The sequence below is a fragment of the Melanostigma gelatinosum genome (assembly GCF_949748355.1).
Source record: "Melanostigma gelatinosum genome assembly, chromosome: 1".
NCBI classification, from domain to species: Eukaryota; Metazoa; Chordata; class Actinopteri; order Perciformes; family Zoarcidae; genus Melanostigma; species Melanostigma gelatinosum.
Window position 1 is genome coordinate 1,353,481 of NC_136634.1, and position 16,401 is coordinate 1,369,881.

The 16,401-nt window shown below is 42.5% G+C and overlaps 2 protein-coding genes across 4 annotated transcripts in view; both read left to right on the top strand.

Moving 5' to 3' along the window:
* The window catches only part of dld (deltaD), a 12,699-nt gene extending 11,275 nt beyond the window's left edge, over positions 1–1,424 (top strand). Inside the window, exon 14 of the mRNA XM_079276793.1 lies at positions 240–1,424. Within this exon, the coding sequence (XP_079132919.1) occupies positions 240–305 (66 nt within the window). The 3' untranslated portion in view covers positions 306–1,424. The remainder of the gene's footprint in view (positions 1–239) is intronic.
* Positions 1,425–2,532: 1,108 nt separating this feature from the next.
* syt8 (synaptotagmin VIII) lies at positions 2,533–15,700 on the top strand. Of its 3 annotated transcripts, none has more exons than XM_079276842.1 (9): positions 2,533–2,669; positions 9,081–9,248; positions 10,088–10,260; positions 10,522–10,617; positions 11,595–11,762; positions 12,140–12,307; positions 12,783–12,900; positions 14,529–14,662; positions 15,297–15,700. In XM_079276842.1, exons 2-9 carry the CDS (start codon positions 9,104–9,106, stop codon positions 15,531–15,533), a joined length of 1,239 nt encoding a protein of 412 aa, XP_079132968.1. In that variant the 5' UTR covers positions 2,533–2,669; positions 9,081–9,103; the 3' UTR covers positions 15,534–15,700. The 3 variants fall into 3 exon arrangements, with proteins under 3 accessions (XP_079132968.1, XP_079132970.1, XP_079132969.1); XM_079276844.1 differs by having other exon boundaries at positions 15,261–15,336; XM_079276843.1 differs by lacking the exon at positions 2,533–2,669 and adding an exon at positions 4,349–4,363.
* Positions 15,701–16,401: the final 701 nt, after the last annotated feature.

Below are 16,401 nucleotides of genomic sequence, written 5' to 3' on the forward strand. Positions count from 1 at the left end.
TAAATATGGAAGATTAATTTTGCCACTGTGATGAAAGAAAATGTCCTCTCAGCCATTATGACTCTAATGACAATAATGACATCTTTCTCAATATTGAGTTTCTCGTTATAACACAGGATCTTTTTTTCAACACAATAAAGAAATATAACCAGTTAATACTCAAGCAGACTGAAACTAGAACTCAACTCTCCTCCTCCTCCTCCTCCTCCTCCTCCTCCTCCCCCCCCCCCCCCCCCCAGACGGTGTCGGAGGCCTTCAGAGAAGCGAACCTCGCCGCCTCCTTCGGCAAAGCGATCAACTTCTGATCTCCTGCCGTCTCACCTTCAGTGTACATAACAAGAGCAGGAAGCAGGAAGCTTCATCCAGACCCAGCGGATCCTCTGTGTTCATCCAAACTGTCCCACATTTATATCTGATCTTATTTAAATGTTCTCAATAAAACCACCGCGGAGGGTCCAACATGTAGTTTAAAGAGCGTAATATTCATTTACAGGACATGGAGGTATAAATATACATATAAATATTATCTTTGGCTGGCCGGCTTTCTCCTGTAAAGGACGGTTTTTGTGTTTTTACAGATTTTAACACCACAAATATGACGTGTGATCACAGCAGGAAACTGTTTACAGTTTAAAGGTGAAATCAAATGTTGAGCTTCAGTCAGCAGCTGTTTCAACGCTGGATTACAAATATAATATATAATATTATATATATATATAGTATATGTATTAAGTATGAAAACAAGAAACGCAGAAGCTTTTTAACCAGAAGTGGGGACTATATTAAATCATTTAAACCTTTTAAATAATTTGTTCCCCCAAAATCAATACTTTTAATGAACTTAAATCTAACGGGTTAAGTCCCATTGAGGCGGGAAACGGTAAAATATACAAGTTGCAGACGAAACAACAAAATCATAATTGTTTTGGGTCATAACTGAGCAATTCTCCGAGATGTGGTTGAAAGCTCCGGGAAGAAGCACCTTGAGTTTGAGGATTATTCCTGATTTGTTTTGAATTGAAGGAACAAAATGAGGATCAAGATTTTAATAGTTCAGCTGATTTATTTATGAAACGCAGTATTTGGCTTTGAACTCTTTAAAGTTCCATGTGGAGTTATTAACCCTTTATTGGCGCCATGGAGCCCGTCTTCTGTCTGGAGCTGTGAGACGCCAAGATTAAAGTCCATGAAGAAGAAGACGAGCTGGCGAACAGTTCAGAACTTAAGATCTGCTCCTTTAAAGGCTCCACATGGAACCTCGAAGAACAAGCTGCTGAGACCTCATGGAGCTCAGCGTGGATTCACCTTAGAGGAGGCGGGACTTCCGGGGAAGAGGTTCCTGCTCTGATTGCTGCGTTGTGATTGGCTCGGGCCTGCTCTCGTTTGTCTCATCGACTAATCAAATAAAATGCAGTTGAACAAGATCAGAGTGGAACTTTGTTTTACTGACTCTCTGAGTTCTCTTCAGCAAAAGTAATAAAACTAATCGTCTATTATGCAAACCCACTTAATGTGTTATTGTATAAATGTGTGTGTATAAGTGTGTATAATATATATACATATGTACATATACATATGTGTATATAAGTGTAATATATATATATATATATATATATTACACTTATATACACATACACATATGTATATGTACATATGTGTATGTGTATATAAGTGTAATATATATATACACATATATATATTACACTTATATATATATTACACTTATATACACATACACATATGTATATGTACATATGTGTATGTGTATATAAGTGTAATATATATATACACATATATATATTACACTTATATACACATACACATATGTATATGTACATATGTGTATGTGTATATAAGTGTAATATATATATACACATATATATATATGTATATATATATATGTGTATATATATATATATACACATATATGTGTATATATATATATATATATATATACACATATATGTGTATATATATATATATATATATACACATATATGTGTATATATATATATATATATATATACACATATATGTGTGTGTGTATATATGCAGTGAAGATACAAACATAAGTGGATTAAATGGTAAAAAACGAATTGAATGAATGAATCCAGCAGTTTGTTTAATTAAAGAAGGAACTTTATTCTCTTCACTGACGTCACGTCTTCATGACGCGTATTTGAATAACTGGTATTTAGGAACGACTCCACCTCTGTTTGAACTAGTGTGTGTGTGTGTGTGTGTGTGTGTGTGTCTGTGTGTGTGTGTCTGTGTGTTTGGGTGTGTGTGTGTCTGTGTGCGTGTGTGTCTGTGTGCGTGTGTGTCTGTGTGTGTGTGTGCGTGTTTGTGTGTGTGTGTGCATGTGTTTCTGTGTGTGTGTGTGAGTGTGTGTCTGTGTGTTTGTTTGTGTGTTTGTGTGTGTGTGTGTGCATGTGTTTCTGTGTGAGTGTGAGTGTGTGTGTGTGTGTGTGTGTGTTCAGCAGGTGTGGTGCTGCTGGAGCTTGAAGTCGTCTCACTGTAAGAGTTGTGAGAGTTGAAGATGGACGACTGAAGTTCAGCACGACAGAAAACAAACAGGACATTCAGCCGACTGAACAAAAGAAGAAGAAATGAGATTTAAATAAAAGGAAATGAAACTTGTGGACAGAAAGCGTCATCGTTACAGTCAGGTACTGTACACTGTTTTATTCTTTCTTTCTTTATTATTCGTCTGTCGTTTCATCCCAAAAAACACAACGGACACGTTCACTGCTTCAGCTCGTCTTCTCCTTTATTGTTTTCGTCTTTTAGTTGTTTCCTCCCTTATTTACGTCTCTTTCTTTCTATTTCTTCTTCCAAACGTTCCCTTTTTTATTGCTTTCATCATTCCATTACTGTTGTACTTCTACGTCACTACCTTTCTGTTTTTATTCGGTTGTTATTCACTCTTCCTGCCCGGTGTTCAGTTCATGTGCCGTGTTGATTGGTTGTTTGACTCTTTGATTGATTTAACACGAGATGGAACTCGACACGATACGTCTGTAAACCTCTCGGCTCTTCTTCCAGTTGAGGAAACGTGTTCTTCAGACACATTTCCAGTATCTGGTCTCTGTGTGAAGATACACTTTAGAGATTCTGTTCACCGTGAAGAGAACGAGAGCTTTCAGTCTTCATCTGGTGCCAACGTTCGGCTCCAACGTTCGGCTCCAACGATCGGCTCCAACGATCGGCTCCAACGATCGGCTCCAACGATCGGCTCCAACGATCGGCTCCAACGATCGGCTCCAACGTTCGGCTCCAACGTTCGGCTCCAACGATCGGCTCCAACGTTCGGCTCCAACGTTCGGCTCCAAAGTTCGGCTCCAACGTTCGGCTCAAAAGTTCGGCTCCAAAGTTCGGCTCCAACGATCGGCTCCAACGATCGGCTCCAACGATCGGCTCCAACGATCGGCTCCAAAGTTCGGCTCCAACGATCGGCTCCAACGATCGGCTCCAAAGTTCGGCTCCAACGATCGGCTCCAACGATCGGCTCCAACGATCGGCTCCAACGATCGGCTCCAACGATCGGCTCAAACGTTCGGCTCCAACGATCGGCTCCAACGATCGGCTCCAGCGTTCGGCTCCAGCGTTCGGCTCCAGCGTTCGGCTCCAGCGTTCGGCTCCAGCGTTCGGCTCCAGCATTCGGCTCCAACGATCGGCTCCAACGTTCGGCTCCAACGATCGGCTCCAACGATCGGCTCCAAAGTTCGGCTCCAACGTTCGGCTCCAAAGTTCGGCTCCAACGATCGGCTCCAACGTTCGGCTCCAACGATCGGCTCCAACGTTCGGCTCCAACGATCGGCTCCAACGATCGGCTCCAACGTTCGGCTCCAACGATCGGCTCCAACGATCGGCTCCAACGTTCGGCTCCAACGTTCGGCTCCAACGATCGGCTCCAACGATCGGCTCAAAAGTTCGGCTCCAACGATCGGCTCCAACGATCGGCTCAAAAGTTCGGATCCAACGATCGATCCAACGTGTGAGCGTGCGTGTGTGAGCGTGAGTGAGCGTGAGTGAGTGTGTGTGTGTGTGAGTGTGTGTGTGTGTGTGTGTGAGTGTGTGTGTGTGAGTGTGTGTGAGTAGACAGAGAGATGTTGGAACTCTGTTGTTTTCTGATTGCAGTGAAATCAGTTGATGGAGATGAAGGGAGGAGACGTTTCCTCTCTCTGTGCACAAAGCTTGTTGTTGGTTTTTTCTTTCCTAAAAAGTCTGTGTGACGTCACCTCCTTCCTCTTCTTCCTCTTCTTCCTCTCCTTCCTCTCCACTCCTTCTCCAACACGTCTCCTATTTACATACGAGTCAGAAACTCTTCAGCCAGCGAGTCGGGATGTCAAACTCTTCATCAGTGAGTAAAATGTTTCCAGCTTTTATTCATGAGAAGCAAAGCGAGTGTTTAATCTTTATATTTAATAGTAAAGATTAAACACTCGATGTAGATGTAGACTGAGGTTAATAGGTGACTCCAGAATAAAGATCTGGTTTGCACAGTTGGGCTGAACCAATATATCTTTCCTAGTTTATGAAACAAAAGGTTGTATTTGTTATTGTAGGTAAATTAATGTAAGTCACGATAAACGTCTTTTCGACTTTACAACACTCTGAAGTTATTGGAAAAGTTTGTATCACAGCAGTTAAAATCAGTCCTCTGCAGCCACCTCTGGAATCTATTTCTACAAGCAGTAAAATATCGTAATCCTCATTTAAACACAATTTAATGCTTTTGAATGTTGATTTAGAATTGAAATGTCAACATTAAGATTGAATCTTCAAACTATTCGGTACAACAAACAACAACAAAAAATGCCAAATAAATGAGGAGGCTGCTCAGCTGAGAGAGAAACATCAGCGTGTCGCCGTCGGCCATGTTTCTTGTTTATGTTTGGCATCTGGAACGTTTCCAGGTCGAAAGTTGAAAATTTCAAACTGGAAAATACAGCCTGTGTGCTGCAGGACAAGTTTAATAAGAGCGCCACCAGTTGCATTGTGGGAAATGTAGGATCCAGTGTTTTTGGAACTTCGAGCCGTGTTTTATTGCTTTGTACTAAAAGTCAGATAGTCAACCTCTGCTGCTCGATTTTAAACCATTCTTGTTTTAATCTTTCTCTTGTGGGTCCTCCGACGTAAAGGAAGTGCAAAATAGAATCACCGGACGCTCCTTTAAAACCATCCAAACGATATGTTCAAGAAAGTAAACGTAAAAGAAGCATGGGGGACTCTGACTCTTCAGAAACTGACTTTAGTGACGAACGTTGGAAGAAATCTGACAGTACTCCTAACATGTACTGCCAGTACTCCTAACATGTACTGCCAGTACTCCTAACATGTACTGCCAGTACTCCTAACATGTACTGACTGTAGGGGTGTAACGGTTCACAAAATTCACGGTTCAGTACGTTTCGGTACAGTAGAAAACTATAAATGCAGAGAAATGTACTTGATTTTAAAATGTATTTATTCATTACAACTAACATCATGAAGTTATTCTTTGACTTTGAACAATGATGGAACTATACCTGAGTGACTCATCTTCTGGGGTGTCTTCTTAGCAACACTTAGCTCAGTAGTTCAGGTGAGTGTCAGTAGTTCAGGTGACTGTCAGTAGTTCAGGTGACTGTCAGTAGTTCAGGTGACTGTCAGTATTTCAGGTGACTGTCAGTAGCTCAGGTGAGTGTCAGTCGTTCAGGTGAGTGTCAGTATTTCAGGTGACTGTCAGTAGCTCAGGTGAGTGTCAGTGGTTCAGGTGACTGTCAGTAGTTCAGGTGAGTGTCAGTAGTTCAGGTGACTGTCAGTAGTTCAGGTGAGTGTCAGTAGTTCAGGTGACTCAGTATTTCAGGTGACTGTCAGTAGCTCAGGTGAGTGTCAGTGGTTCAGGTGACTGTCAGTAGCTCAGGTGAGTGTCAGTAGCTCAGGTGAGTGTCAGTGGTTCAGGTGAGTGTCAGTAGTTCAGGTGACTGTCAGTAGCTCAGGTGAGTGTCAGTGGTTCAGGTGACTGTCAGTAGCTCAGGTGAGTGTCAGTAGCTCAGGTGAGTGTCAGTAGCTCAGGTGAGTGTCAGTGGTTCAGGTGACTGTCAGTATTTCAGGTGACTGTCAGTAGCTCAGGTGAGTGTCAGTCGTTCAGGTGAGTGTCAGTATTTCAGGTGACTGTCAGTAGCTCAGGTGAGTGTCAGTGGTTCAGGTGACTGTCAGTAGTTCAGGTGAGTGTCAGTAGTTCAGGTGACTGTCAGTAGTTCAGGTGAGTGTCAGTAGTTCAGGTGACTGTCAGTATTTCAGGTGACTGTCAGTAGCTCAGGTGAGTGTCAGTGGTTCAGGTGACTGTCAGTAGCTCAGGTGAGTGTCAGTAGCTCAGGTGAGTGTCAGTGGTTCAGGTGAGTGTCAGTAGTTCAGGTGAGTGTCAGTATTTCAGGTGAGTGTCAGTATTTCAGGTGAGTGTCAGTAGTTCAGGTGAGTGTCAGTAGTTCAGGTGAGTGTCAGTATTTTAGGTGAGTGTCAGTAGTTCAGGTGAGTGTCAGTAGCTCAGGTGACTGTCAGTAGCTCAGGTGAGTGTCAGTAGCTCAGGTGAGTGTCAGTATTTTAGGTGAGTGTCAGTAGTTCAGGTGAGTGTCAGTAGCTCAGGTGAGTGTCAGTATTTCAGGTGACTGTCAGTATTTCAGGTGACTGTCAGTAGTTCAGGTGAGTGTCAGTAGCTCAGGTGAGTGTCAGTGGTTCAGGTGAGTGTTAGTAGTTCAGGTGAGTGTCAGTAGTTCAGGTGAGTGTCAGTATTTCAGGTGAGTGTCAGTAGTTCAGGTGAGTGTCAGTAGCTCAGGTGAGTGTCAGTATTTCAGGTGACTGTCAGTATTTCAGGTGACTGTCAGTAGTTCAGGTGAGTGTCAGTAGTTCAGGTGAGTGTCAGTATTTCAGGTGAGTGTCAGTAGTTCAGGTGAGTGTCAGTAGTTCAGGTGAGTGTCAGTATTTCAGGTGAGTGTCAGTAGTTCAGGTGAGTGTCAGTAGCTCAGGTGAGTGTCAGTATTTCAGGTGACTGTCAGTATTTCAGGTGACTGTCAGTAGTTCAGGTGAGTGTCAGTAGTTCAGGTGAGTGTCAGTATTTCAGGTGAGTGTCAGTAGTTCAGGTGAGTGTTAGTAGCTCAGGTGAGTGTCAGTATTTCAGGTGACTGTCAGTAGTTCAGGTGAGTGTCAGTAGTTCAGGTGACTGTCAGTATTTCAGGTGAGTGTCAGTAGTTCAGGTGAGTGTTAGTAGCTCAGGTGAGTGTCAGTATTTCAGGTGACTGTCAGTAGTTCAGGTGAGTGTCAGTAGTTCAGGTGACTGTCAGTAGTTCAGGTGACTGTCAGTATTTCAGGTGAGTGTCAGTAGCTCAGGTGAGTGTCAGTAGTTCAGGTGAGTGTCAGTAGTTCAGGTGACTGTCAGTATTTCAGGTGAGTGTCAGTAGTTCAGGTGAGTGTTAGTAGTTCAGGTGAGTGTCAGTAGTTCAGGTGAGTGTCAGTAGTTCAGGTGACTGTCAGTATTTCAGGTGAGTGTCAGTAGTTCAGGTGAGTGTTAGTAGTTCAGGTGAGTGTCAGTAGTTCAGGTGAGTGTTAGTAGTTCAGGTGAGTGTCAGTAGTTCAGGTGAGTGTCAGTATTTCAGGTGAGTGTCAGTAGTTCAGGTGAGTGTCAGTAGTTCAGGTATTCCTGCGGTGGAGGTGTTGGCCTGTTGACTTCATCACATGGTTCGTCGGCTTGTGGCCGCTGAGGCTTTGTTGCTGTTATCGGTGAGAATCAGACGGAGGTTCATGTGCTGCTGTTTGTTCATGGTGGAGGCCTGAAGGTGGAGTTTCAGTCATGTCGGAATGTCAGGGTTTCTTGATGTTTGTTTGATTGTGTACGTCACCGTTGTTAGGCAGTAACTAAGTCCATTTACTCAAGTACTGTACTTAAGTACACATTTGAGGTACCTTTACTTTCCAAAATATTCTACTTTATCCTTGATCCTTGATACTTGATACTTGATACTTGATACTTTATATTTTATACTTGATACTTGATACTTGATACTTGATACTTGATATTTTATATTTTATACTTGATACTTGATACTTGATACTTGATACTTGATACTTTATCCTTGATACTTTATATTTTATACTTGATACTTGATACTTGATACTTGATACTTGATACTTCTAGTGTGTTGATGTTGAATGTTTGCAATAAATTGAAGGATGAGAGAACTAAAGGTTCCTTTATGTTTAAGGAACATTTAAAAATACCCAAAATGAAAAGTAAGCAGCAGCTGCAGGAGCAACATCAACATTTTACATATAAAACAATAAATTAAAAGTTTAAATGAATGTAATGCAGTAAAATGTAAATATTAAAGTACAATACAAGAATATTAAAAGTGTACACATTATGTTCCTGACAGTTTTCAGGAGTGCTCTTTTCAATTTTTCTTTTTATTATTACTTTAATTTTCCATTTTCATTTGTTCTGGTGTGATCTGATCTGTGATCTGGTGTTTGCAGACTGTAGGGCTGTACACAGTTTAGTTTGTTTCCGGTTGTATTAAATATCAAATATCTTAATTGATGGAGCCATCAGCATAACAAATGGAGACATGTTTTTCAAAGTATATAAATATATATATGTATATATATATATATATATATATATATATATATATATATATATATATGTAAGTACATACATCTAGGTGTCAGATTGCTGCTAGAACGTCCCGTTAACACAGACGCCTCCCTTTGTATTTCTCATCATAGTGTTTAGTTGTTGGTGATGAACTGAAAGATGACGGAACTTAAGGTTCTTTTATGTGTTGATGAAATTGAAAATACTCAAAACCAAATAGGAAGCAACAACAGCATAGCGTATGTTTGTTATACTGTATATATATAAAAAAGTAACTACCGATAAGTTTTAAATAAATGTAGTGCCGCAAAATGGAAATACTCAAGTACTTAAGTACATTACTGTGTAAATGTACTTCGTTCCACCACTGGTTTATACGTCACATGTTTAGTTCCTTCTTATTGATTTGTGTTGATGCATCAGACTGACTCTCTTTCCTCCACAGATCTTCTCTCCATCATCCTCATCATGCCGGCCCTCCACTCGTCACCAAACTCATCTCATCCCTTCACCACCACCCTGCCAGTGACCGACTACTCCACCACCACACACACCAACTCCACCCTCAACCAACCCGCCAACCTCGTCAACGACCTTCTCAACAAGATCCCCCGTGAGTCTCTGCAGCTTCAACGAAACACAAAGTTTAGAGACAAAAATCAGACGAGGAGGAAGTACTCAGTGTCCTACAATACTCCAGTACAAGTAAACATCCATTTAAGATTCTATTCAAGCAAAAGTACAGGAATATTATTCGCAAAATGTCCTTAAAGTATCAAAAGCAAAGGAAGTAGTTGTGTATTAAGCAGCCTCTTACTGTGACCTGCCGGACTGTTTGTCAGAAGTGGACGTAGTCACATCGACGGCACCCATCGGTTTGTGGACTGAAGTTTTAATGCCTCAAATTCTGCATTTTCGTTGTCGCCATCTTGGTTTTTATGCAACCAGAAGTGGCACCAGAGGGTGGAGCTACAACTAAACACTGAAAAAGATGTTTAGTCGACCAGAATGTTACAATTAACTTTCTTGCAGTTAAAACACTGTGAAAGAGTTAAAGTTGTAAAACGAAAACACGGACGACTCTCAGACCGGACAACGCCGTGGTAGAGACCTGTCAATCAGCGTGTAGCCCCGCCCTAAAGCATCCCCTGCTTTATGGTCTGTGTGACTCTAAATGGACCATAATGTACTAAATGAACATCATGCTGTATTGAAGAAGACTTGAAACTAGAGATTGAGACATAAACTCATGTTTACAATGTTTACTGAGGTAATAAATCAAGAGAGAAGTAGAGTCATTTTCTATAGACTTCTATACAACCAGAGGAGTCGCCCCCTGGTGGCCACTAGAGAGAATGCAGCTTTAAGGCACTCCCTCAGACCAAAGCTCACCTGTGTAACAATGATGCTGTTTAATCAGCATGTTCTGCTTCACCTCCTCGTCTCCCTCAGTGCCTCGATGGGCGATCTACACCATCTTTGCGGTCGGCGGTCTGCTGATTCTGATCTGCTGCTTGTGTATCTGCTGTAAGTGCTGCTGCAAAGGCAACAAGAAGAGGCGTCAGAAGAAGAAGAACGAGAAGATCAACCTGAGCAAAGTGAACGGAAAAACCACCACATCTCTGGTGAGCGCTGTCTGAAGTGGGAATCCGATTCTATGTTGATGACACGATTCACTGTCGCTGACAAACGACAACGTGAAAAGAGTTTGAGAGTCGGTGATCAGATTGGTCTGTTGAGAATCAATGAATGAGGGTTTTATAGGCAGGCTGAGTTCATTGTTTAACTGTGTGGCCACAACGTATGTCTGCGTTTGGGGTACATCTCGTGACATATTCTCTGTTAAATGAAACAGGTGTGCTGATGTGTTTCCCGTGCTCCGACAGGTTCAGCCCGATGTGGCGGATGTCGGCTACGGATTGACCAAACAGCACAGAGGGAAGCTGCTCTACTCTCTGGACTACAACGCCGCTCAGTCTGAGGTGATTAAACCAGCACATCCCACCTCTGAGCCTCCACGTGTCCCTCTGCGTCACCACAGGACTCCACTGATTTAATCATTTCACTCCCGCAACGCTGACAGACTCGACACGGACGGGTTTTAAACAAAAAAGAGTCGAAATTGATGCAGCAGAATCAGAGATATCTTCACTTTTCAAAACATGGCGCCTACTTTACCCACAATGCACAACTTGTAAGTGCAGGTGTGTTGTGTTCGTTAGCGGCTAATGTAGCCTGGAGCAGAGATGATCAGCGGCTACAGAGGGCTCACTTCTTTTGAAATCCAAACCTTCATAACCTTCATTATTTTACTTTGAAAAGACTTGTAGTCTTTAAGCGATGCTGACTCAAGTGACATCATTTGACGTTACTAAACACCGTCTTGTTTGGTTCATAACATCATCCGTGAATTTCACCGAGCTGTGTTCACTGAATCTAGTGAGCTACATCTCGGCTGTTTACTACAGCTGTATGAACCCAAAGTAAGAAGGTTTTGCAATCATTTAAATGCATTAAACAGATAAAAAATGATGCAGAAATAACAACATAATAATACCAATTTGTAAAAAGTCAGAATTCATGTTTTGTTAGTTTTCTCCGCAAGACGACAAGCAAACGATTTTTAAAATGCTTGTTTTCTGAATGGAGTCCGGATCGATCGGTGCTAGGCTACGCTAACATTGTAGCTGCTCCATCAACACTCAGAATATCGTCATATAGGCGTAAATACGGCAGAGTCGACTCTGGTTTATACAGGTACATCTGTACACATAGTTTCGACTGTACAGATATGACACAGTGTCATTCACGCCACCCAGCGAGATTTCGCGTCTATTTACGTCCATTTGCGTCTTTGCCTTGACTTTCTATCTAATCACAGCTAGCTTAAGAGTTGCCCTTTAACTCATGGTGTCACTAAAGGTCAGTTTCCTGTCTGTTTCCTGTCCGTCTGTCACAGCTCACGGTCGGAATTAAACAAGCCGATGGCCTGAAGTCCATGCAGCTGGGAGGAAGCTTGGACCCGTACGTCAAAGTGTACACCTGCCCCGACAAGTCCAAAACCTTTGAGACCAAAGTGTTCAGAAACACGCTGAAGCCCGCCTTCAACGAACGGTTTAGCTTCCAGGTACGAGGCGGTCGAGGAAAGTATTGGCAGGTCTGGAATCAGAATCTGTTTGTTACGCACCAGGACGTCGTCTTTGACGTGTTGGGGCCATTGCAGCTGAGAGAAGAGGGGTATCATTCAGAGGAGAGAACATCTTTTGTTGTTCTTTATTGTACATTTACCACTAAAATCTCAGAGATTATCCAAGTTCTTGTTCATAAATTGAATGACTTGAATCTTGGAAATTCTTTAAGTTCTATTTTTGGAACTCTGTTTTTTTTGGGATATTGAACAATATCAACAATTAACTTCTGCAATCTAAGCAGTTTAAGGCACATAACTAGATGGTGGTGAGCTCCCCCCAACACCTTTCTCCTCTGTGATTATTGTTTTCTCAGATATCAAAGTCGTCGCTGCTGAAGTCCACGGTGGTGATGCAGATCTTTGAGTTCCACAGGTTCTCCAAACACAACATCATCGGTGAGCTCAGAGTTGAGCTCTGCAACGTGGACTGGAACCACGTCATGGAGGAGTGGCAGGACCTCGCCGAGCCCGCCAAGTTTGAGGTTTTCTTTGTCCTTGTTCCCGTTTTTCACTCTGGACATTGTTTTGTTTTTTTACAACCTCGTTGCTGTTTTTGTATCGATAACATCTATTGCCTCACTTTAAAAAAGTTGCTCTGATGTCCGCTTCAAAAACGACCATTAAATAGAGATTAATAGAGTTCAAGCTTTTCATCATCTTCAGTCCTGATCATAACTACCAAATATGTATTCGTTTTCACTATTTTAATCCTATGAACTTCATTTTGTTTACATAATACTGTCAGAAAAAAAACGCCACACAAATTGGGTACAAATAAAAATAATAGTAATAACAATTTAAAACAAGAATGATATTAATATTAATATTATTAACATTAATATTATTAATATTAATAATGATGATATTCATTTTATTCACATAGCACCTGGACTTACACATTTCCTTCTCATTGAGTTGTCTGGTGATCTTTGCTGTAAAGACTTCTGTGTGCTGCAGGAGGAGAACCTGGGCGATATCTGCTTCTCTCTGCGTTACGTTCCCACCACCTCCAAACTGACCTTGGTGGTGCTGGAGGCCAAAGGCCTGAAGCCCATGGACACCGGAGGATCTTCAGGTCAGACTGAGAGAAGTTCTCACATCGAAATCATTCAGTCCTCCAAAAGACACGTTAGGGTTACGACTGTTACGTAGGTAATGACGACGGGACGTAGGCGGTGACGAAGGGACGTAGGTAATGACGACGGGATGTAGGCGGTGACGAAGGGACGTAGGTAATGACGACGGGATGTAGGCGGTGACGAAGGGACGTAGGTAACGACGACGGGATGTAGGCGGTGACGAAGGGACGTAGGTAATGACGACGGGACGTAAGCGATGACGAAGGGACGTAGGTAATGACGACGGGACGTAGGCGATGACGAAGGGACGTAGGTAATGACGACGGGACGTAGGCGATGACGAAGGGACGTAGGTGATGACGACGGGACGTAGGCGATGACGAAGGGACGTAGGTAATGACGACGGGACGTAGGCGGTGACGAAGGGACGTAGGTAATGACGACGGGACGTAGGCGGTGACGAAGGGACGTAGGTAATGACGACGGGACGTAGGCGATGACGAAGGGACGTAGGTAATGACGACGGGACGTAGGCGGTGACGAAGGGACGTAGGCAATGACGACGGGACGTAGGCGATGACGAAGGGACGTAGGTAATGACGACGGGACGTAGGCGGTGACGAAGGGACGTAGGTAATGACGACGGGACGTAGGCGATGACGAAGGGACGTAGGTAATGACGACGGGACGTAGGCGATGACGAAGGGACGTAGGTAATGACGACGGGACGTAGGCGATGACGAAGGGACGTAGGTAATGACGACGGGACGTAGGCGATGACGAAGGGACGTAGGTAATGACGACGGGACGTAGGCGATGACGAAGGGACGTAGGTAATGACGACGGGACGTAGGCGGTGACGAAGGGACGTAGGTAATGACGACGGGACGTGGGGAACGACAGGATGTAAGGAACGACGGGACATAGGGAACGGCAACAGGTTGGAGGCAACAATGAGAATCAGGCGCTGAGGGCGACAGGTCGTAGGTGATGACGCTGGGACGTAGGTGGTGACGAAGGGACGTAGGGAACGGCGACAGGACGTAGGGAACGGCGACGGGACCTGGGCGATGACGAAGGGACGTAGGGAACGACGGGACGTGGGGAACGACGGGACGTAAGGAACGACGGGACGTAGGGAACGACGGGACATAGGGAACGACGGGACATAGGGAACGACGGGACGTAGGGAACGGCAACAGGTTGGAGGCAACAACGAGAATCAGGCGCTGACGGCGACAGGTTGTAGGTGATGACGCTGGGACGTAGGCGACGATGGTGATGATGACGATGACAACGAGACGAAGGCGTGACCCAGTTGGTGTCATGTAGAATTCTTTGTTTCGTTCGCATTAATGTGAAATGAAAACTAATCGACTCAAATGTTTTTGGTGTAAATCCCAAAATATTTCTCAGTATTTCTAAACATTGTGAGATTTTTAATAATTTACTAATATTTAATAACAATAATTTTATTAAAACATGTATTTTCTTGTTTTTTATTTGAGTTACAGGCTCTATTACTCCTCAGACAAGTAAAGAGACATTTCATCTTTTTGAACAGTCATTTATTCATTTCCTTCGTCTTCTCTGCGTGACTTTACGGAGCTCCTGTTGTCTGTAGATCCGTATGTGAAGGTGCACCTCGCTCTGGACAAGAGGAAGTGGAAGAAAAAGAAGACGTCGATTAAGAAGAAGACGCTGAACCCGTATTACAACGAGTCCTTCACCTTCAACGTGTCCTTTGACCAAATCCAGGTGAGAGTTTAGAAATACAAGCTGACAGATTTAATATGTGTTTTGATACACATTACGCAGTCCAAAGGATCTGTTTAGTGAAGAGAACCAGACATTTGTTGGACATTTGAACTTCTTCACATTAAAAGCCTCCCAGTGTTTCTCCAGTTAAATGCTTTTATTGTGAAGCAGCAGGAAGTGTTTTTTGTTTAAATTTGGTCAGATGAATAATGTTTGAAAGTTCGCCCCATAGAATAATTAATATTCTTTAATATCTTCAGGTATCTGTAAGGAATTATCTCCATGTTTAATGAATTTGACAAATATCACCCTTTTCATATATTGATTGTTTTTTACAATTTGAATAAGTTTTACCTCCTTAAAAACATGGAATTTATCTCTCCATGAATTCTTCCTAATACCATGAATTTGCATCTTTATTTTACTCTTTAAAAAACCTTTATTCACATAGATATCACATAAAAAAATAATTTGTCATCCATTAAACATTACCTCCTTAAAATACCTTTTAAGAAATCCCGTAATTACATTTTATTTTTAGTTTATTGTTAATTTTAAAGAATATTAAAATGAATGTATTAATGAGAAACAACCCCAGGCGTAACCTGAAGAGACGGCCTCTCCTGCTCCCCAGAGGGTGCACCTGGTGATCTCCGTGTGGGACCACGACCCCGTGTCCCGAAACGACGCCATGGGGAAGATCTTCCTGGGCTGCGACGCCTCGGGGAACCAGCTGAGGCACTGGGCCGACATGTTGTCCAACCCGCGGCGGCCGGTCGCTCAGTGGCACAGCCTGCTGTCGGCCGAGCAGGTCAACTCCACCCTGACCCTGAAGAGGAAGACCCTCCTCCAAAATAAACGGCCCCTCTGATGGCATGAAAACACTTCAGAGAACGGAGATTTAAAACTCTCTTTAAAGATCACTCCGCTGCTTTTCTTCAATCTATTTACACTCGAGAGTAATTCAGATTCATCATATTTTAATTTTGAGCACTTCCTGTATGAATTGTATGATACAAAACAAATTTCATCCCTCAAACTCCTGATGATATTCTAAAGTTTGCTGTGATATTAGTATTATCTCACATCTATGTGTTCATTAACATCAGAAGGTATTTTATGCACCGGTTCACCTTATTTCAAATGTTTCAACTTTGAAAACTTTCTGGAAAGTTATTTTATTTTGAAGTGACGAATGTTTGTGGGGAATTTTATATCACTTGAATATAAATGAATATATTGATGATCATTTATTTCTTGCTTTCATCCTTAAAATCAAATTAAATCACTTCTGTCTTTTTAAGTGTATTTATTATTCCCATTATAAAGAAAATACAGCTCACCTGAAAGGAAAGAACCCTGAAGAGATGAAGTGATCAAGAGATGAAGAGATGAAGTGATGAAGAGATGAAGTGATCAAGAGATGAAGAGATGAAGTGATGAAGAGATGAAGAGATGAAGTGATGAAGAGATGAAGAGATGAAGTGATGAAGAGATGAAATGATGAAGTGATGAAATGATGAAGAGATGAAGTGATGAAGTGATGAAATGATGAAGAGATGAAGTGATGAAGAGATGAAGTGATGAAGAGATGAAGTGATGAAGAGATGAAGTGATGAAGTGATGAAATGATGAAGAGATGAAGTGATGAAGTGATGAAGAGATGAAGTGATGAGGAGATGAAGTGATCAAGAGATGAAGAGATGAAGTGATGAAGAGATCAAGAGATGAAGAGATGA